At 37.5% G+C, this 22,815-nt stretch overlaps 3 protein-coding genes across 7 annotated transcripts in view; 1 reads left to right on the plus strand and 2 right to left on the minus strand.

Moving 5' to 3' along the window:
• Window positions 1–9,510, minus strand: part of LOC145989923 (vacuolar protein sorting-associated protein 18 homolog) — a 123,109-nt gene extending 113,599 nt beyond the window's left edge. For 2 of the 3 annotated variants that reach the window (XM_083125440.1, XM_083125438.1), the window contains exons 1-4: window positions 9,327–9,503; window positions 3,148–3,269; window positions 1,882–2,065; window positions 648–802 (exon numbers count right to left, since the gene is read on the minus strand). In XM_083125440.1, coding sequence (XP_082981566.1) covers window positions 648–802; window positions 1,882–2,065; window positions 3,148–3,228 — 420 coding nt within the window. In that variant the 5' untranslated portion in view covers window positions 3,229–3,269; window positions 9,327–9,503. Of the gene's footprint in view, window positions 1–647; window positions 803–1,881; window positions 2,066–3,147; window positions 3,270–9,326 lie in introns of all 3 variants that reach the window. The other variant, XM_083125439.1, reaches the window with a different exon arrangement.
• Window positions 3,353–4,966, minus strand: LOC145990509 (protein GVQW3-like). The gene is made up of 2 exons (XM_083126205.1): window positions 4,466–4,966; window positions 3,353–3,388 (listed from the first exon to the last, which is right to left on the minus strand). Exons 1-2 carry the CDS (start codon window positions 4,964–4,966, stop codon window positions 3,353–3,355), a joined length of 537 nt encoding a protein of 178 aa, XP_082982331.1.
• Window positions 9,511–10,048: 538 nt separating the features above from the next.
• LOC145989925 (uncharacterized) lies at window positions 10,049–21,860 on the plus strand. 3 transcript variants are annotated; one of them, XR_014441900.1, is made up of 4 exons: window positions 10,049–10,427; window positions 11,659–11,909; window positions 14,678–16,497; window positions 16,637–21,860. XR_014441900.1 is itself a non-coding variant. In XM_083125442.1 (3 exons), exons 1-3 carry the CDS (start codon window positions 10,101–10,103, stop codon window positions 14,730–14,732), a joined length of 633 nt encoding a protein of 210 aa, XP_082981568.1. In that variant the 5' UTR covers window positions 10,049–10,100; the 3' UTR covers window positions 14,733–21,860. The 3 variants fall into 3 exon arrangements, 2 of the variants coding, with proteins under 2 accessions (XP_082981568.1, XP_082981570.1); XM_083125442.1 differs by having other exon boundaries at window positions 14,678–21,860; XM_083125444.1 differs by having other exon boundaries at window positions 11,668–11,909; window positions 14,678–21,860.
• The last annotated feature ends 955 nt before the right edge of the window (window positions 21,861–22,815 follow it).

The following is a 22,815-nucleotide window of genomic DNA, read 5'->3' on the forward strand; positions in this document are numbered from 1 at the left end:
ATAACAATGCAATAGCCAGTTCGAAAAATGTAGCGAATTTCAGAATATTTTAAACACAAAATCTACCTGATATTGCATAGTTGTACATATTTAAAGCAATGATTTATTCACACAACCCCAAAACACCCGAAAATTTTACACAGAAGCTAAATTTATGGTTAATTTAGCTCTAAATATACCCTTGCACCCCCCCTCCCCCTTTAGACAGAAAATTCTGGATAAGTCCTTTATTTAAAACATACAAGTCACTATAAACCAAGAAGTACATATGGTTATTGATTTGACTTTGCCCAGGTTTCGGCACCATTTTCACAGTTAGGTGGTAGAACAGCCTAAGGCTCTGTAGTAAATAACAAGAGCTGGCCCCCATGGGGAAGTGGTTAGCACATTGCGCTATGACACCAGGGGTTTGAATCCTGACCTGGGTCTTTGTGAGTGTCCATTCATCAATTTCATCATATCATCATTCATCCCCCTTCTTCACAATTAGCCAAAAGTGGTAGAAAAGCGAAGTAAAATAAACTAAATCAATCAATCAGTAAATAACAAAGACTATTCTATTCCATTGATTCACAGTGGTATCAATACAGCCTTGTATTAAACAATAAGACACATGAAAAGAAGTTCTGCATAGTGCAATATAGTACCTGTTTTAGTTTAACCGACTTCCGTGCAATGTAATAGAGTTCAGGTTGTGTATCTGGGGGCCGAGAAGCAAGACTGACCAGTATATGCTCTCCCAAAGGGTCGATAAATATCCCCGATATCTTCATGTGGGATACATATTTGCCAATGTCGATCTCTGAAAAAATATATTACAATATATAAGTAATTAATTCAAAACATGATAGTTTTTCTTGTAAGTTTTGTTACATTAACAGTATTTACATTTTTGTTTTCAGATATGTCCAAAAGAGAATTCAGAATAGTTAATTAAGGATCAGGAAAATAGGATTTTGACTGCCCCAGTGGCAGAGTATTGAGTGGCTGACTCACACATCTCACAAAGAGAAGGTTACAGGTTTGACTCTTGGTGTTACTTTGTTAGCATCCTTCATAAATTTCTTCTCAAGTCATCCTTGATTCTCATTATTAAAAATAAAACTACAGTCATATTAAAATAAGTTAGAGGAAAGTGACATAAAAATAGGAAATATACAAAAAGAAAAACTATACTATTTTTGGATTTACTCCATATCAAAGCACTACTTCTTGCATAAAAAAAAAAGTCCAGGGATAGACAAAACCAAAAATTATTTAAGTACCAGCCTCTTCTTCTCAGGACCCAGCATTTATTTTAATAAATTAATACAAAATTGGATTAAAAGTAATTAATTCTTGCCCCAGAATGGCCTTTCTAAACAAGGTTGGTTGGTTGATTTCGTGTTTTTAAGTTCACTTTATGCACAATAGAGCTAATCGGAACTGGACGTACAGTTTCAAGTGGGGTCCGAACCACTCTGTGCCTTCACTGGGTATCGAACCTGGGACCCCTTGATTACAAGGTGATGACGCTACCACTGCACCATCGGGGAGGCCCTTCCTAAAGAAGGCTCAACTGATAATATAGCATAAATAGCATGCAATACATTCAAATACATGGCCAACTCTACCATATGACTGCAGATTTTAAAATTTTGCTACCAACAGTGAAAAAGCTTATCATGGCATATTTATTATTCTGACTTAATGATACACGTGATACAGAAAACACACAATCATTAAAAAACACATACTGTATCACATTTTTTTAAAAAAAAGGTAATGAAAATGGCCATAAGCAAACTCGAAATATTAAAAAAAAAATGGACCGAATTTGAAAAATCACGGACCCTGTATTTTTCCTACCCATGGTAATAAATACAACATACAAATCCATACCTTCTGGGGAATCTGGATGTTTTAAGTCTATTCTGAGTAGAACATTATTTGACATAGCCAGCACTAAAGTTTCACTGCTAACTGCCAAATGGGTAAGGGGATCAGTTGGAGAAAAGTTGACTTTGCTCTTGCTAAATATAGGCGCCTCCTCTTCTAATTTCATGTGTATAAAACCCGTCGTGCTCTGGAAAGAAGAAACAAGGAAGATAGTGTATGCAAAGTAAACAGGCGAACACTAACCAAACATCAACCTTTACAGTACTATTTGGCAAACTAATGTACACCATTTAGGTGCCAAAATTGTTTAACCTACGCGTAACACTCCACAGTAACACATCTCAAGATGTGGCTTCAAATCCTCTGTAGCATGCAATTGTTAACAAAAAGAAAACAGAAAATGTCCTGGAACATGGGACGAGCCCAATTCTATAAAATAATTTAACATGTGAGTTCATATTTCTTATACGTTTCTTGTTTTTCAATTGAAAGACTGTACTGTAATAAGAAACACAATTATGGGCTGAATCTGCCAATTGAGTAGTCTTCTCTTATTCCTTCATAATTGTTGTTGATTTAACAAATGAAATTCTACATGTGTAATACTGATTTGCTTTATTTTACTTCGCTTTTTGTTCCACTTTTTGGCTAATTTCCGAAGATGGGGATGAGTGATAAAATGGTGAAATTGATGAATGGACAGCCACAAGCATCCATACCCAGGCTAGAATTTGAACACGGGACCCCTGGCATCGTAGCTTGATGTGCTAACCACTCTGCCACGGGGGCCGACTGTGTGTAATGTATTGATGTGTAACCATGAAGATTGAAAGAAAGTGTTTTGCCATTTCCAAAAGAATTATTTTATTTAACTAGAAGATTATAGTACCGTACTGAACTAAGTGTGTATTATAGGGCTGAATCTTCTGATCAGTTAGATGTTGAATGTTAATCTAAATATTCTGCGTTGAGAAACTGAAAGTTTGTGTTACCGGGATGGACATTGTGTGGTTTTGTTTTACTTAGTTCAGTGACTTCAATTAGAAATAACTTGATGAGATTTTAATAATAGTCTCAAATAATAAAAAAAAAAAGATAATTCAATAGAAACAAAAGAACATATTATGTACTCTGGTAGTGAATACATAATGCACAGCACAAGAACATCAATACTGTAAAAAGTCATTATTTAACACCTTATACTAGGGCCTAAATGTGAATGATTTTGGTGTGCAAATCATGGATTGATAGTAATATGAGTGTACTTACCATTTCGGGTCTAACACTTGTTGTCATACTCCCCTTCATTCTTTGGGAAGCCTGTTCATACTGATCAAAAATGGATGTCATGTTTGGTTCTTGTTGAAATCAAACACAGGATTGACAGACAACTGGGAAGGAAGGGAAAAGAAAAGCTATTGTTATACAAATAACACACTAAGAACAAACCAACATATCATAACATGGCATTTATTTACAACTGAGGGAATGTGATGGACCTACCTAAAATCTGAAATAAAAATCCTCTAAAATTACTGGCAAACCATAAAAATTATCAAAACTGTTTTTTAAATGACCTGTAATGTCACTTTTATATGTAAGCTTGAATTTTCAACTGACCTAAAGACACATGTACTCATGAAATTTTTGAATAATGTGACACATCTGAAAGTTTTGTGGTTCAAACTACTGACATTAATCAGGGCACACAACAATTAGTTACAATTTTTATTTGCAGCTGCCTGAACTATCAATTCTTTCCTCCGTTGTATGTAACCAAGCTGTATTTCCACACTTCCCTTCCTCTTCAGCATAATATACACAGTAAAACCTCGTTAATCCGGACTAATGGGGGGGGGATAAGTTGACCAGTTTAACGAAAGTCCAGATTAACTGAAATAACCTAAAAGAACAGTAGAAAGTGAATTAAAACCCTGTTTATACGAGGGTGAATCAAATATAAACGAGCCTTGTGCGGAAAAACAAAATTTATTGAAGGAAACAGAGACATTGCCACATCCTATTTTTCTACATAGTCTCCGCCCTTAGTGATACATTTTTCCCAACGTTGTGGTAGGTTCTTGATGCCGTTCTCGTAGAATGAAGCTGGGTGGGTAGCCAACCAGTTGCGCACAAAGGTTTCCACCTGATCATTGGTCGCAAATCGCTCGCCCCCAAGTGCTTCTTTGTGGGGTCCGAACAGGTGAAAATCACATGGTGAAAGGTCTGGGCTGTACGGTGGATGCGGAAGCGATTCCCAGTACATTCCCACCAGTTTCTGCCGCGTAACACCTGCTGCATGGGGTCTGGCGTTGTCGTGGAGGAACAAGACCTGGCGGATGGAACAGCCTCGTCGTTTGCGTCGATACTGCACGTTAACTTGATCCAGGTGGCTGCAGTAGTAGGGTGCGTTGATGGTCCGACGTTTGTGTAAGAAATCCACCAGTAGGACCCCCGTCCAGTCCCAAAACATCGTGGCCAACACCTTCCCCGCAGACAACCAAACTTTGGCCTTCACGGGGTTTCCTTTGCCTTTCCTCCTCCACTCCATGCTGGCACGCTTGGATGCTGGGGTGTAATGATGCACCCATGTCTCGTCACAGGTAACGATGCGATGCAAAAATGCTTCCCCTTCCACATCAAAATGAGTGTGAAGCTGGCGAGCAATGCGAACTTGGTCATCTTTTTGAGCAACATTCAGCAGCTTGGGAACCAACCGAGCTGTGATTTTGCGGAAGCCCAAGTGCTTTGTGATGATTGATTGGACACTTCCATAGCTCACACCAAGTTCTGCCGCATTTTGCTTCACAGTGACTCGGCGATCTTGTTTGACAAGCTCAAGAACACGAGCCATGTTGTCATTCGTCACACTGGTGCGAGGACGACGGGGGTGCACTTCATTTGCAACACGTTCACGGCCTTGCTTGAATTCCTTACACCACACCTTCACTCTTGCCCACGAGAGGGTACCATTCCCAAACTGGGCCTGCAGTCTCCGGTAAATTTCGGCCGGTTTGACGTTTTCCTGGGTGAGGAACTTGATGATTATGCATTGCGCAACAGACACTGGCACACACTGCTCACTCATCGTGAGAGCTACTAAACGAAGCATGCGACACGCCGGCTGTTCTGGTTCCTGACTAACGTCAGCCCCACCTACCGGCCGCACATGCCCAATCACACCCTGCTACCCATTCCGACGCTTAGCCAATCAAGGCTCGTTCATATTTGATTCACCCTCGTAGCAACAAAACACGTTTATTATGGTGTATTTAAAGGGCATAGGCCTAAATACACAATACAGTGCAGTACAAAGTCTGCGGGAAACAGAATTTCATCAGTGGTTCACTGCCTTTCCTTTGGGAAGATCTATTGTTGACTTCTAGCCACATTTAAAAACCTTGCATTCTGTTTTCTTCTCTCTTTTTTTTGGCCTGTCCACATTAAGCGAACTCCGGCTCATCAGTGTCCAGATTAACAAGGTTTTACTGTATACATATATACAACATTTTCTGGTATAATTGGTCAGAGAATTGAATTCCGTGTTAGTTTCGCCAGCATTCAAAGAAACAATCTCTGGATTTGATATTGTGAAAATTCCTCCACGCCTCGAACTTGCCTGCACATTCATTTCTAGTATTCTCTGTACAGCTCGTTAAAAATCATTAAGCATCACAGAACACATACCCAACTTAATTACAAAAAATGTCTTAACCAACTTTATGTGTAAAATGGCTGCTCAGGATTGGATAGTTTAAATGGGATCAGAATCACTGAAGTATATCTCTCCCCACATAATTTAAAGTTGTGCACTAATTACCAGAACTGGTATAAGCTACTGAAAACACTATATAGGAAAAAAAAAAAAAGAATGAACGATAAAGCTGTCCTCTCTGCAGTACACAGTGCCATGAAAGTATACAGGGGGCAGAATACAATCCGAGTACAAGTAAAAATCAAATTCATAAAAAGAATGTCCAGTACAACATGCAGTACTTTATTATGTTTTTATGTTGTAACGCTTATTAGTTCTCTCCGAGGTATAAATTTACAATACCGGAAGTATCTCAGATTGCTTTCAAATTAAGCATACTCACCAATTTCGGCCTCGTAATCAAGAATCTGCAGTTAAAAATTGGCGGTCACTTCCAGAAATTGCGAAATTACGTGTACATATTAACGCTATGATTGTCGTGTATCATTTTCGTATAGCGGAAACGGATTTCTTACTTTTTACATAAGAAAGTACTTACGCAAATCATTTTCTTTAGCTTTTTCTTGTATGTACGCATTGCTTGCATTATAGAATTATTTTCTTGTAGTTTACGGTTATTACAAGCATAAGAAAACAGTTTTTCTTTGTGACGTTTCAGGAGAACACACGCTCCTTTCATCAGACATTTATTTTCTGTCTGATGAAAGGAGCGTGTGTTCTCCTGAAACGTCACAAAGAAAAACTGTTTTCTTATGCTTGTAATAACCGTAAACTACAAGAAAATAATTTTCTTTAGCGTTGTTGAAGTTCGGGAATGTAGTTTTGATCCATTTTAATGCAAAATCATGTGTTTATAATGTGTTTAATCATGCGAAAATATCTCTCAGACACGTTATTGCTGCTGCCGTCATTTGCTTTCTGCACGTGAGCACAATGTTCCGTGTGTTACATGACATAACCCCCAAGTAAGTGTTTCAAACTTTGCCGTGTTTTCACTATAACATGACGTGTCGAGTATTTTCAATTTTTTTAAAATGTTTTAAACTATGCTTGCCTAACCTAACCTAACCTTACGGGAAATGGTTTGTGGGGCTAACGTCAATGGTTTGCGAGGTATTAGCATAATTTCAAATCCGGGCACAAAAGTAGGTACTTTTCGGTGAACAAGGTTGCAACACTGCATGCACACTCCAAATCGACAAAACACTGGCACAATGCGAGAATGAACCAGTATGCTATCGCCATATTGTGTGTTACAGAATCGAAATAACGAAGAACCGTAAGTACTCGGAAATGTAAGAAATAGACATTATTTTCGTAAGAAATTCAAATTACATCTAAAGAAATGTTCCGCAATGCAGAATAGTACGTTAGCAATGTAAAAAAGTGTGAAATAAATTATTTCTAGGTGTTTCACCTATACGAAAGTAGTACCTGATTGTCGATACACTATTATGGTATATTATGACTTTCGACGCTCACGCCATCTGCAGGTACATAATGGAAACAACGGCATAATGTTGTCGCTTTGCACAAAATGCAAGTTTATTATATCAAAAGTGCTTATTTCTTGTTGTGCAGCATTCTATGGTGAGAAAATACTTCCACGAACTTTCAAAATGCTACAGAAACTCATTTCCGTAAGTAGTTTCTTCTGTAAAAATGAAGAAATGTGTCTCCAATATAAGACATTTACCCCTAACCTAACCTTGTGTGCATGGTTCATGGGGCTATTAGAATGGTTTGTGGGGCTATCTGTGAATGGTGTGTGGGGCTACGCGTGCATGGTTTGTGCGAATATTTATGAATGGTTTGTGTATTTATAATTGGTTTGTGGGGCTATCCGTGAATGGTGTGTGGGGCTACACGTGCATGGTTCGCGGGGTTTTCGAACCCGGAAAAAAATATGGTACTAGTTAGATATAGCGGAAACACATTTAACTCGGGAGCGATTTTACAATACCAGGAATTTCTCTATTTTGTTTGAAATTCGGCATAATCACGAATCTGCAGTTAAAATTTGGTGCTCACATGTGGAAATAGCAAAATAATCTAAATTAAGTTCTTATTTCTACACCCTCGAATTCCAAATTTCCCACGGATTCCGGCCCTGGGTTAATTGACCTACCGCCCCCAACAGCGGCTAGAGTCTAGTTTACGTCCTTCTTGCCCCTTTACATAACCGTGCTAGCAGACAGCCGGCGCTCCGGCATCATTAGGGTAAGTAAGTTTTTCTGGTAACACTTTACTATACCGGAGACGGATTTCTTCAAATTTACAGGAGAAAGTACTTACGCAAATCATTTTCTGTAGCATTGTTAATGTTCAGGAATGTAGTTTTGATCCATTTTAATGCGAATGCATGTGGTTTTCTACGAAAATCTTATTTCCAACATGCTATTGCTGCTACCGCCATTTGCTTTCTGCACGAGAGCACAATACGCAATCCTATTGTCCGACGAGAGCACAATACGCACTCCTATTGTCCGTATATGCTAAATTGAACGAAAGGAGTGCTAATGGAACCTAACCTAACAGGCCTAACCTAACCTAGTAGGCATACCTCATCCCCATGATGGTTCTTGGGGCTATCGTGAATTTTTGGGATAACGTCAATGGTTTTTGGGGCTACCCGTCGATGGTTTGTGGGAAATAAGGAACAACAGTAAGTACTCGTTAATGCAAGAAATAGACATTATTTTTGTTAGAAATTCATTATTTCACCTAAAGAAATGTTCCGCAATGCAGAATAGTACATTAGCAATGTAAAAAATTGCGAAATAAATCATTGATAGGTGTCTCTGGAATAGTAAAGTAGTACCGTTTTTCTTTTTACACTTTCTGTCACTAACCATTCATGGGAATGAGGTATGCCTATGAGGTTAGGTTAGGCCTGTTAGGTTAGGTTCCATTAGCACTCATTTCACCCCTAAATATGTGCTTCATCATCGAAAAATGTCCTCAGTACGTTCAATCACGCATATCCGGACATCGGTTTTTTCTCGATTTTCTCCTCCAGGAAATTTTTCCTCGCCTTGGGAATTAGTTTGTTAAATTCCTTACACAATAACCTTTACAACGATATATGACACGCATTCCTTATGAAAAGGACGTAAACTAGACTCTTACCCCAAACGCTAACGTGGCCCCGCCTCCGCTCCCCTCCGGGTCCCCGCCTTTCTCTATAGAGTCCCTGTTAAAGGCATGTTAGAAATTGGCCGGATTCACCTGCCCCCAAATAAGCGCCAAAGTTATAAGTGAGCGCCAAATTTTAAGTGCAGATTCGTGATTACGAGGCCCAAATTTCAAACAAATTGGATAAATTCCCTGTATTGTTAAATTATACCTTTACCAAGATTTCTCCACCATATTGTGTGTGAGGGGAACGAACAATAATTACTCGATGTGGAAAATTGAAGCTATTTTCGTGAAAAAAGCGAAATCCCACCTTACACAATGTTTCGCAATGCATAATAGGTAAGTACGAATGTAAAAAATTACGAAATGAACTAGTGAAATGTGTTTTCCCTATACCATACTGTTACCAGTACACCTCTTCAATTACTTGAAAACATGAAAAATACCTTTTAGCATACTGAGATTGGGCAGTTGATTTCGTAAATTTAACCACTTTAACTTCTATTTCTGCTACACAGTAATATAATTAAAAGTAAAAACACTAAACTAAAGCATGGCAAAAAATTATTTTTACTTCTAAAACTTGAATCGATACCTTGATAAATGATGTTCTAATTCCACATTTTTAAAATTTTGTCATGTCTTAAATGTTAAATTCCCAGTACCTGGCACTTTGAATACAAACAACCATCGAATTTATTTATTTGTTGATATAGACGTCTGCCAGTTTACTTAGTTGATATAAAAGTCTGCCAGTTTACTTCTTGAAGCAGCCGACTATATGCAGATGGTGATAATGATAATGTATTGCCTTCTTCGATGGGCGTTTACCTCGGATAAAATATGGCTAACTGGCTACCCGCTAAAGGGATCATTTTATTTTACAGATGATTTTATAATTTGATCACAAAATATGAGAAGAAAAAGGTATTTGGAAGATATGCAAATAGGCGAGGGCCTCTCTTGTACGAAGCCAGAGGAAGGGGGGCATTGCACAGTGGCATAGCAAGCACAGAGAGTTGGGTAGTGATTTGTAAGTAGGTCCAATCCTGATTAGCTTATCAGAGCATAAAGTAAACTTAATCTTCTACGTAAATGGACATTTCGCATGTTACTACAAGATTTGACATTTGTGTATTGGACCAAATATGGCTATTTATTATCTACCAGCGCAAACCCTCTCAGCATTTACAGCAGGCGAGCAGGGAGTGATTTTGCTTATTCCGCCGCTAGATGTCGTTAGTGCTCTCAAAACAGAAATGGCCTTGACTTAGACCATTGAAAGATCCAAGGTAAAATTCTGCAGTGTTCGAAGATATCCTGCAGTGTTTGGTTGTTGTGTGAGAAAAGCGAGTGATAAGTGATACCAATGGCATCGATTCTCGAAAACGCATATTTTCGACATAGATTACGACAAATGGATCATTTATATCCCGAACCTTCAGCGTTTGGACAATGTGATTGTACGTCGTATTCTTATTTTGCGTTGTCTTTAGTGCTGTTTGCAGTTGGAACTGTCATCACAGTGCTTGCCCTTGGAGATGCTCATGGGTATATATTTTTTAGTTTGGGACACATGTGGCTTGTTGGACCAATATTTATCTGTTCGGGACTGATGGTGGCTGTGAAGAGTGTATTGTACTTAAGAAAGAAGAACTTGATACAAATGCTCCTACGTCAACGTGCTCTGCTAAGGGTTAGTGTCGTTTTGATTAATGATTTACTAATCCTTCTCAGTGTCAAATTGGATAGTTACATTCTAAACACAGTCATGTTAATAATTAGATATGTATTGTGTTTAGAGGAGAAAAAGCAAACGCAGATTTTCCGTTTTTCTTTATCACGAATGTAGGAAAAAAGTAAAGCAAATTCCATTGGGGGTTATCTCGAAATATTATTCATCATGCATCACCCAAAATCTGGATCATCAACATTATTGTTTACTTTGTTTATAGTTAAGTGGTCTAGCCGATTTCAGATCGAAAAGTTTCCATATTTTTCAGTATCGCGCGTTTGTTTATCAACACGTAAACACGATTATTTCTGCTCGCACAGAGAGGCTGAATATGGAGAAAACTTTTTCGTTGCGACGCTTAATGTTTTGAAATAATATTCTTATAGCAGTCTGTGATGCGATTGTAGCAAAGTGAATATTGTAGATGATTTATTTTTTCCTACGAATATATAAAATGACACTTGTGTTGCAGATCAGTCTCTTTTTTTTTTAAATCTCGCTCCCGTCATAAGTATAGGAATAAAATGATGCGAATAAAAATAAAATATAGCTCCTGGATGAAGTATAAATATTTATTTTTAAACAGATCTCGGCCTCCCCATTGGCATAGTGGTAGCATCGTCGCCTTGTAATAAAGGGGTCTCGGGTTCAATGCCTGGTGAAAAGTATTAGGTTGGGGATGTTTGGTGGAGCCTTGGGGTTAGCTAGAGGATGCTCCTATGGTTTAACATGGGGGGGGGGGGGTGCTCTGCAAAAATTTGCTAGCTGGATTTTATCTCAGTCCAAACTGTGTACTTATGGTTGATTGATTGAATTAGGCTGGAACCCAGACTTCATAGCATGCTGTGCTAAGCACTCCCATCATATAGGTCAACAAACTATATAGATTCAGTTTAAATTAGAGTCCATATGTGACAAAGTTTGCGAACATTTCTTTTGCTTGTATTCCTTTTGTCAAAGCTATAAATGTATATTTCTAGTTGCAAATGTTTATTCCTTGCAATTAAAATATGCTGATGTCCATTAAATTATTTTCTAAAGGAGGCCAACATGGATATGTTGTACTTTATTATTTTGATTGACTTCACAGTAGTTTTTTTTTTTTCCTTTTCTTTAGTTGCATGTTTTATGATATATATGTATTGATATATTTGTAAAATGTAAGATATCACAACTCTACTATGGTGTCTAGGGACTTCAGGAGTTGGCCCACCAATCAAGAAATCAAGGATGTGTAATTCGGAATCCAAGCACAGTGACCCTCCCTCCATCATATGAGTCTCTAATGGCGCCCCCGGCGGGTGCCATGGGTTCTCTCAGCACAGACTTCCATGTGAACAACCAAGCTCTTGCAGAAGCTCCTCCTCCAACGTACGAGGAAGCAATGTTCCTAATGGGCGACGAGAAGCTCAAAGTTGTAATGGAGGAGACAAAATATTGCTGGTAAGTCTTTTTTTTTCTTCCTTTTTTTCTATTGTACCCCTGCCATCAACCAAATTCTATTGTGCAATAGCCCTTTGAGGGTCAAGACCTGAAAATCTGCTTTTCACTAGGTGGCATGTGGTCTGTGCATAGATTCCCTGCACTACAGTGCTCTGGTGTACCAGAGTATGCTGCCATTGCTTTTGGCCAGGGATCAAAACTAGGGCCGCTTGCACCGAAGGCAACAGATTTAACCGTTCTGCTGTGTGGGAGCTTTCCATGGGGTCAACACAGAGTAATATGATGCCATTTTTTTTGTCCAATCAGAAAAGTCTGTATTTGCTTCTTCATATACTTTTATACACGATTTTGTTAGTTTGTCCTTTATTTTACTACAGAGCAGTAGCAGTGATTGGGGGGGGGGCAGTTCCCCCTCCCCAGTTTGAGCCACTTTTTGTACCCACATTATGTCCTCTGAATGCTAAGCCTTGTGTACCAAGAAAAAGTAAACTGCTCTTGAGTCCTTAGTTTTTCACCCAATCGCACCTACTAAGGTGAAGGCATTCCTGTGTGTATCCACACATGCCATGAAGGCATATGGGGTGATGTGGAGGTATAGAGCTCCACAAATTCTTGATCTCGGCCATAGTAGGGATGATGTAATCAGCATTGTGCCCAGCTACCCATTTACGAGGCTGGGTGAACCTCAGAGCCACGCAGAAACAGGAAAATGGCAGACTTTGTGCTGGTCATGGCAAAGCTAGACTGGTCTGAAATCCATGACTAATCCATTGTTTAGGAAAATCTAATTAGGGTTCAAACATCAATGGGCTACTATCCTGTCTTGTTTCAGCCACACGGTGTTGGATATGCCTTGGAGTTCAGGAAACAACCATTTTCCTATCATATACAGATTAATCATTTGGTTTACTGGGCCATTGTAAAAACCTGGTTTAAATAGATGATGTTCTGTCATTCCCACTCATGCCATCACTCGAGATGGATTACATTGGAATTCTTGGTAAAAATGAGCATTCTTTTGGACCAGTTGAGAACTCTAATACCACATACATAATTAAATAGAACATTCTTTTTATCCACTATTGTTTGGAAATTGTGAAGAAGCAACTGGCATGCTTTATACTAGTGCTATGTACCTCCTTCGTACAAGGGGCACTAATATCCATCTGAATGGACCACCCTGTATATTTTCCTTCAGTTTTATGTTGTAACATAGACATCCATTTGATGTTTTACTACATAGAAATTATGTTCCAAAAGTTGCCGGCATACAGGGGAAATATGGACAGTGGTGTATAGTATAGTTATGAGTGTATTTACCTGATAACTTTCTTCTGGAGTTGCTATAAGCCTTCTTTATGTCATCGATAGCCAATGAATTATCTGCATACTTTTCATTAATTTACATTACATATGCCATGTTCAGTTAGGTATCTGGTTAAAATTTACTATCCATCGGACACCTATAACTTCTTCGTTTCGTCAATTTTTGACATTCGTACTTACTTTTTGAGTCCAAATTTCCCAGAGAGTCCGGGTTCCGCGCCTGGGGTAATTGACCTACCACGGCTCCGCCTCCGCTCCGGCTACCCGGCTTTCTCTATAGAGTCACTGTTAAAGGCATGTTAGAAATTGGCCGTAGTCACCTGCTCCCAAATGAGCCCCAAACTTTTAAATTTGAAGAAATCCATTTCCAGGATACGGAAAACTTACCTGAATTTCGACACGTCATATTAGGCATATACCCACAGCCCATTCCTTCTAAACGAGTAGCTTACATTCACTGCCACATTTCCGACATTCCTTTCCTTTCTTCACAATCCGGTGTTCAATTAAATTTAAAAATCCACTGGATCTTCCACACCGGTGAATTTCACCATGCATCCATGACATGTTTCTAACGTTCATTCGAAATGCTGGATACCCAATGAACATGAACAAAACACAATCACGATGCGTGATGATGTATGAAGACTATTGTCTGTCGGAGAATTAATTTTCAACAAAGAACATGAATTTCCTCTATGAAACATTCCCACATCACAAAAAACACCTTCCAGATTTTAGACAATGCTACAGGAAGTTATTACCGTAAGTAGTTTCTCATGTAAAAATGAGGAAATCTGTCCGATGAATAGTAAATTAGTGCCAGTATCTGTTTTTCTTCCACAATGAAATATTTATTTCTTTACATCATTCACGTGAATTAGGTACATATTACATTATATTAATTTTGTCCTGGAATTTGCAGTTTTTTTACTTTTGTTGCAGAACAACTTAACTCCAGGTGCTATAGAAATGAGTTTTGCCTAAATCATAAACAATTGCAAATTTGGCATGAAATGTCAAGATATTTGAATGGGGGTAGGGACAAGTAATGCCCCTGAACTGGGAATGTCATATCTTGCGACAGGTATCACAAATGCAGAACAAATAGAAGTAAAACTCGACACCCTAGTTTGTTGTACTACTGTACTGTACTACAGTTAAATTTTGAAAAATTTTCATGAGATCTGCAACTGCAAGGACATCTGGTGAAAGACTGTGCAGTTTTCACCAATCGGTGGCTAACATCTGATTGACACTCGTTCCTTGTCCAACCTGCTTGCAAACCTCTTTCCTGTGTTTGTGCTGTATTGTTACCCGTGGCAAGTGAATCTGTTGGAATTGATTTCTCTCCTTTTGTATTTTGTTTCAATTAGCCTAATTGATTTTGAGTGAAATAATAAGTAATTTATTTTCCTTTTCAACTTACTCGCGGCCTACAGTTCAGATGATCAAGTTGGGAAGAGTAGTCAAGACGATGCACCCTCCAAGCCATAATGCCTGGAATTTTGTGACTGAGAAGGACTAAAGACTGTGCAGTGCTTTCATTTCTGGCTTTAATATAATATTCAAGCTAATACTGCTAGAAACTCAGGTGTGCCCTGGCGTTAAATGTGTATTACACTATGAACTGGGCTATGGAGAGAGCAACATATTTTTCTATGTTGCCATCCATAGTCTTCTCTTTACTTTTTATATATATACACACACGCTATATATATATATATATATATATTTTACAGAGCATTCCCTGACATTCGCTAAGAGACTCTGCAGCAAGCGGCCCGGCATCAGCGCTTGTCTTTCCCGGTGAACGGGTCTGCGACAGTCGCACGCTACAGTCTGTTTTTTTTTTCGCTCTCTTTCCCTTTCTGTTGACTTTGCAGACTGACGCCAGCATAATCCTCCCTCGGAAGTTGTGTTGTGTCGTGTCCGTGTGTTGAAGATTGTGGCTTAATATGGCACCACAAAAGTTTACATTACAACAAAGGATTAATCTTGTCGAGTGTTACTTCGGAAAGAGGAATTGTGGAGAAGTGCGACGGCATTTTGCAACGAAATTTCCTGGTGTTCCCATTCCACATAGGACCACTATATTAAACCTCATAAAAAGTTTAGAGTAACAGGGCCATTTCTGAATAAAAATGGAAAGACAAATGGGGAAATCTAAAAAATAAAGTATACAAAGACAATCTGCACACCATCCGTGAGTTAAAAGAGAGTATTGTACGAGAAATCGGGAGAATTACAGTAGACGAACTTGCACTTGTAAATGCCAATTTTCTTCGGAGAGCAGAGGGACATCATTTTCAACACCTTCTGTAGTCAAGGTTAGTACACAATATGAAAACTGTAATTTTAATAGCAGACTCTAGCGACTGTCGCGGGCCCGTTCACCGGGAAAGACAAGCACTCATGCCGGGCCGCTTGCCGCCGAGTCTCGTAGCAATTGTCAGGGAATGCTCTGTGTATATATAGTAATGAGGACTTTACTTACACCCACTTATGGATTGTGCATTATGAAGTTCTACTAGTCATTTTTCTCTTCAGTGTTTTGGTTTTTGGTTTGAGAAGTGAATTATGTTTAGGACAGGTTAGACTTCGTAACTTTTTATATGATAGATCATGGCAGTACTATTATCTTTCTTTTAAATTGTGAATTAAGGATCTTTTTAAAATTATCAATAATAGTGTGACATAAGCACATGCCATTTTTTTATTTATTTATTTATTGTTTTTTTTTTTTTGGTAACCAGTGGATTGAAAAAAGTATGTTCTAACAATTATAAAATGTGACTGTAGGCAGCAATTTGTGCCTATGCCCATGTGAGAATAATTTTATTTAGTATCTTGATATTGGAGTTCAGTTACTCCCAACCAAAGCATTATATGTGCAGTGACATCAGAGTAATACATATGTACAGATAATGATGAGCATTTGTTCATTTTTATGTCCAATTCTCCTTAACTGGACATTCTATAGTGTACTTGCGATGCATTGATCATAATTTGTACTACTGGGTGTGCAAAATAGCTTTTCTTTTTTGTCAAATGCATTGCTGTTCTACATAGTTGTATAGTTCAACCAAAACCGAAGTGCAAGTTTTTGTCTGTGGGAGCAGTTACTCCGTATTTATTTAGCTTTAGTAAGCTTTCAGGCCTAAGTCATGAGTGACAAGCAACATGTGATAGGTGACATGACAAGGTGCACATGTTTGCATATCATTGGAACATCTGTTCAATAACATTGTAAATAGGAATTGTAGCTTTCCTGGGTGCGTGATTCAAACAAGTGTTATAGGGTGACCAGTCAAGTTAAATTGTTGTTAGCGTGGATGCTAACATCGATTTAATCTGGCTGGTTACCTAGAACACTTGTTTGAATCACGTTCCCAGGAAAGCTCTCTAACACCAATTTAACTTGGCTGGTCACCCGATAACACTTGTACAGAAGCATCGTGTCTGTTGTCACGCATGTGCAGTAAATGCCTTTGTTTTGCAGAGCAGAGGGGCCGTACACTTGTCATTTTGGTCTGGAAGCACTTGAGAGCAAATGAACGTTAGTCGTTTGCCATCAACATACCAAATATAGCAGTTGCTTTTCATTCATACATGGCTACCAAACATTAATTTCACAAGCAATACCAGAAAAATTGTTACACAGATGAAAAAAAGTTTTGCATCTGTCTACACCATTTAGTTCATTTTGTTAACTTTATTTATGTATGTGAAGTCAAGATATTTGGTACATTTCTGTTACATAGTACCATGTTTGTGCAAAGAATGTTACTGTATTACTCTGATGTTACTACGGCATACTATTAGAGTAGGAGAGTACAATGATTATAATCTGTGTTCATGTTCTTGAGGTAGAGGTCAACAAAATAAAAGTACTGCTTGAGTGTGCGTGTGTGAAAGCATAAAATTTTGTAGGCTTGTAATATCTTTTATAATGAAGTTTTCATAATATGTATATAGCTATAAGAATACATATGTATTCAAAAGGTACATAGTAGTGAATATTTTCACTGCTTTTATTTATGTACATGTGAAGAAACATGAGTGATTTTGTCACAGTAAATTTTTAAGTAGGTACCTGTGTATATTCAAGGTTATCTTTCGAATATGCTTGGACACCGAAAAGAAGCTCGTAATTATTAGATTGGTTAGAAAAACCAACCGTAAAAAAGAATCCAAATAGTGATTTTTTTTTAGATGACAGGATCATTAGTGTATAGAATTTACACTAAGATCATTGTTTTAACTCCTACAAATCTGTGATAATACAAATGCTAGTAACCCTAGTAGAATAATAGTGATTTAATACTACTTAACTATTCATCCTGAAATACAAAGATGCTTTTGTTGGAGGGTGTTATGCAATATTGTACAGGCAGTGTTAACCTGTAATAACAATATTAGATAAAGGCTGACCGTTTTCGTCTGCTTATGTGAATACACGTTGTATGGTTTCCTATTTCCCTGTTCTCCATGTACGTTTATTGTATTTAGACTCTTTGATACAGCATGAAAAATTCTAATTATGAGTAAGAATAATGTACACGAGTACTTGACTATTGCATGTGAATGCGTGATGTCCTCGAGTAATAGTGTATGTTATGTCTCTAGTGATTTTTCAGTTTTGGTTATATTGCTGTGTGCGAAAAGAAATGCATACACTGTTTTGTGCTAGCATTCCAAAAGCTTTTAATTCTGTTTAAAATAATTGCCTTCCCCATTTTTACTTCCTTGTATTTGGTACTGAGGAGACTTTTGGTCATGTGAAGTAGATGGTGATAAATGTTCCCCCTTCCTCTTTTTCCTTTCAAGTGAGAAGCAAGCTGTGCGAAGATTCAATTTCTGTTTAGGGCTATGTTTTCAACAGCAAAAATCTACACTGTGAAATGCTGGGTGCACGACTTCCTTGCATACTATTTTTTTATAATATTGGTTAATGTTGCTAGGGTTGAGAAATAGAGAGTTAGACATTTATACCCCTTTATGTGCATATGCCTTCTAACTTCAGTCAAATATCTCATTATGCACAAGGTTATGACATTATCTAAAATCTCAAGAGATCCCAGGTTCGATATCAGATGGAGGCACATTGCGCAATGGTTCAGATCCCACTTAAAACTGTATGTGGCGGAGTGGTTAGCACATCGTGCTATGATGCCAGGGGTCCCGGTTTCGAATCCTGGCCTGGGCATCGATATTTGTGAGTGTCCATTCATCACTCATCCCCATCTTCGCAAATTAGCCAAAAGTGGCACAAAAAGCAAAGTAAAATAAAGCAAATCAAATTTAAACTGTAGGTTCAGTCCCTATTAGCCTATCAGTGCATAAAGTGGACTTAAAACTGCAATTCAAACAAACATTATCAAAAATCACAAAAAAAGATTTACAGAGATTTTCAAAAATCTTTTTGGCAATATGAAGAACTTTTATAAAACACTTTGGGCATTTACATTCGCGATTTGCATATTTTCTCCACAGCAATGAGTTAATTTGATAAAATTATTTTCTTGTTAAATATATGTTCACATTGCTGAACAGTCTCTTCTTGTAGTAGGTGAAGCATGCTCCAAGGGGATTTGGGGGGACTAACAGCTGATACTGGGAATGTGATGTGTGTACAATGTTTATTTTTCCTTAATGTTGTACAGTGATTTAAAAAATCTAGCTTTTGCTGTCATTTGGCATTAGCAGCAGGCCTTTTAAAGTCCACTTTAGTTAGTTTGAACCTTGATTGTCTTATGCTAACAATAAAGGATCCATGGTCCGAGAAAAGGGGAAAGATCAGTAGCTCAAGTGTGAACAAGAGCAAAGGGGTTTGGATTTTTGACTGTAATTTCCAAGATATTTCTCCTGTGACTGTTCACATAAAAAAAACTTAGTGATACAGATTCGTTGGCTTCATAGATTTTTACCAACTAGCACAGGTGTTATGTAAAGGATACCAGTAAAGAGTAAGGAAGCATTATAAGAAATACAGGGTGAACCATAAGTCAGTTGACAAAGTGAAGAGTTTGAATGATGCTGGTGTCAATTGACTTGTCATCCCAGGTGGAGGCACATAGTAGTTCGGATGCCACTTTAAACTGCATGTCCAGTCCCAATTAGCCTTTTTGTGCATAAAGTGGACTTAGAAGAATCACTCAACTCACTTGTGGGCCATTCTGCATGTTGTTCTCCAGTAATTGTTATACGTACAGCAACAGGCAGGTTTTTTATGTAGTTGGTTTCACTGCCACCTTACTTCTAATGCAAATACTAGAAACTTACCATGCATATAATTTTGCCTTATTATAAACAATACCTATGTGCATATTTAGTGAAATTATGCAAATAGAAACTAATGATGCATTCATAACTGATATTGTCTTTCTGTGTGGTGAATATCTTGAGGTTTTATTTGATCACATGGTGTTTACTAATAAATACAATATTTATAATTTGGGGTATTATAAACAATGTTGATATGTGCATGAAATGTGTTTATCTGCCTTTCATTTCTCATTAGACTAAAAATTCACAAGGTATTTCTGTGGCTATTTGTACGTTAAACTCCTTGTGTATCTAACTGAAAGTGAGAAAATATTTGAGATTACAAAATTGTCCAGTGTGTTTAACTTGCTGTTAATAGAAGTTAACATGTAAAACATGTCCAAACAGATAAAAGAAAATTACATTTGCTACTTATTGAATGAGTTTCTCTTTATTTTATGATCCTGAATGTTCTCAAGATTTTGTTTATGTACACATGTACATATAATCATATATTCGTGCGCTGTATTTTCACCCAATAGCTACAACAGGATGTAATACCTTTTTTACCATGGGGCAATGGAATGTGTCGGGTCCTGTAAGTTTTGGTGAAACACTGTTTTGAATGAGAGCTTTGTGTGAAGCGACCACAGTTAGCAAGTCCCTCGTTAATGTAGCGAATTACCACGAATCGAGGTAATCGCCACAATTGGTTGTTCCTTGTGAAAGAGAACTAAAGTGTAGTTTGGTGCCAGCTCTTTTTTGCATATTCAAATTATAGAGCTATGACAGTGGTCTGAAATCTTCATGTATGTTTTACCTGCAAGGTCAACCTACTATAAATACAATGTGTACACCCACTTAGTATTTCAGCAGCTCAGTTTATTTTGTTTTGGGTGAAAATCATAATATAATTGATGTGAAAATTTGTTACAAGTTCATGCCTTTGTGCTTTTATAAAGTAGGATTGAACCAAAGCAGAACCGATTTAATCAATAATGTTTGCAGCTATTGTTAATTAAGGTGAGACAAGTTAAAATTAGAAATAGTATAAGGAGGGAGAGTAGTAGATCAGAGTAGTGAAAAACTCTCCAAGGTAATTTTATGAATGCATGTAATTGAATTCATCAGTGCTGGGAAATTGTAGACCATAACTTGGGATTCATTTATACTGGTGAAAGTCCATGTGAAAAATATTATTTTTCTATTAGTTTAGGGAAAAAATGAGCATATTTCACTATAATAGGTACTACAATTAAAAGCAGATCTTCCTATAAATTTAATGTGTTCAGATGGTTGTGATGTAGAGGTTTCATTTTGATGAATTGTCTTTCATTTTGTAGAGATTTTGGAGGTTTGTCAGAAAATCTTGCTTCACTTTCAAGCATTGAGAAGACTTGTTGCAGACTAGCATGTCATATTGAAAAAAATCTTGCAGCACATGGAATCATTTCAATAAAACATTTGTGTCCAGATGCTATGGGTGTGTGGGATGAGATTTTTTTTTACATCATAACATTCGGGATAGGATTCCCTGATGCTGAAAATTTCCAGTTCTGTACTTATCCTCCCTGAACTAATTCATCATTTCCAAGAAATTTCTGACACTTATACAATTAAGAGCTTATAATACGTGAATGTTTGAAATCTGCATTGGAATGAGAAATTATTTTCCCAAACACTGTGCCAATATTTTGGAATCCCACACATCCCTACTGAATGCTGAAATGTGAGAGACTTGAATTGTATGATCTTTACTTATATCAGTTGTAGGAATGTCTTGTAATGGTATTTTCTCTTCTAACTAATTTTTGTCAATGTTTCTGAATGCATGCAAGCTTGCATAACTCTCTTAGCTAAAAATTGATAAGTGTAATTTAGACAATCTGCCAGTGCATGCATTGCTTGCTGTCAATATTGCAATTCTAGTCACTTGGTAATAAGCTTGAACCTGTCAACTTGAAATGTCACATGTTCCTTTTTCGAAATGGTCAACGCTTAATTATTTTAATTGCAAATTGATGAATGTAAATCAACAGGTTTATGCTTTGCCATCATGTATGCATTAAGCATACATAGTTGTCACATTGCATAAAGTTGCAAAAATGTCAAAACAATGAAACTGCTGTGGGCTGTTGATGTAATAAGTATATGCAGTAATGTAAAGTTGCAATCTTTCTTAATAAAAAAATATTTTTCTGCAGTTTGTATTGTAGTAACTTTTGTAATGCCAATTTTGTTCTGGTGTAATTTGCATGAATGAGAAAGACTGAATTCTTGCATCTTGAATTTCCTTCTTGTATGTGAACTTTTTAAAAGATATATAGTTTTGTATTGCGTGCATGTGTAGCAATTTCTTCTGTATTAAAACCTTTAAATAAACTTTTGATTTTTTAGAAAATATTGTTTTATTGTCAATTTAGTGTCTTAAATCATGTTTTGTGGAATGAAAGAAATGGTAGCAAATTAATATGCTAAAAAGTACTCACTTATCTATGAAACTTTTTCTATTTATTTCATTGGTCACTGTCGCTTCCTAACAGACTGTGGCTACAGAAAGAGAAAAACAGTTTTGCAGATAAGTGAGTACTACTTGTTATTTTTATGAGATAAAGGTATTTGCAGCTTACTTTTTGCCAAAAGAATAATTATTCTCTTCGATTTAATGAAAATATATAGTGATCATCTCTACATAATGTGTGATGATATTTTCCATCTTGTTTAGAAGTGAGATGCATACAGGGTAATTCAAAATGATGGACCCGATTTCAGACATTTATTCTGTAAAATATAATAAACAAATGTTATTGTGAGACATATGCTAAGAAAGGTAAACTGTCAAAGTTTTTTTCAAACAAATCACAAATGTTCTATGTGAGCACCTCGCGTAACACGGCACACATCAAGCTGATAGTCTATCTCCTGCCAAACCTTGTGTAGCATGTTGCAGTCAACATCAGCAATGACTGCTGTGATGTGGGCACGCAGGTCATCCAATGTTGTTGGAAGTGGTCGCACGTAAACATGATCCTTGACAAAACCCCACATGAAGAAATCACATGGGGTCAAGTTGGAGGAACGAAGTGGACCATGAAGGAGAGGTTGATCCACCGGAGATGCATAGCGTATCCAACGTTGTTCCAATGCCCCATTGAGATGGTCCCGAACGCTGCCGTGGTAATGTGCAGGGGCACCATCCAATTGGAGAATGAAATCTGTGCTATCCTCTGCAAGCTGTGGAAGGAGCCATAGTTGCAGCATATCAATGAAAACAAGTCCTGTCACAGTACGTTCATGGAGGAAAAAGGGCCCA

The sequence above is a fragment of the Lepisma saccharinum genome, chromosome 7, assembly GCF_977018435.1.
Source record: "Lepisma saccharinum chromosome 7, izLepSacc3.1, whole genome shotgun sequence".
Classification (NCBI taxonomy): domain Eukaryota; kingdom Metazoa; phylum Arthropoda; class Insecta; order Zygentoma; family Lepismatidae; genus Lepisma; species Lepisma saccharinum.

Coding starts and splice junctions, on each gene's coding strand:
- LOC145990509 (XM_083126205.1), bottom strand. CDS start 4,966: ATGAGTGAGCAGTGTGTGCCAGTGTCTGTTGCGCAATGCATAATCATC. Junction 3,389..4,465: donor TTACCTGTGACGAGACATGG/GTGCATCATTAC, acceptor TTTTTATTTCAG/ATTTTAGGTAGGTCCATCAC.
- LOC145989925 (XM_083125442.1), top strand. CDS start 10,101: ATGGCATCGATTCTCGAAAACGCATATTTTCGACATAGATTACGACAA. Junction 10,428..11,658: donor GTCAACGTGCTCTGCTAAGG/GTTAGTGTCGTT, acceptor TATGGTGTCTAG/GGACTTCAGGAGTTGGCCCA. Junction 11,910..14,677: donor GAGGAGACAAAATATTGCTG/GTAAGTCTTTTT, acceptor CGCGGCCTACAG/TTCAGATGATCAAGTTGGGA.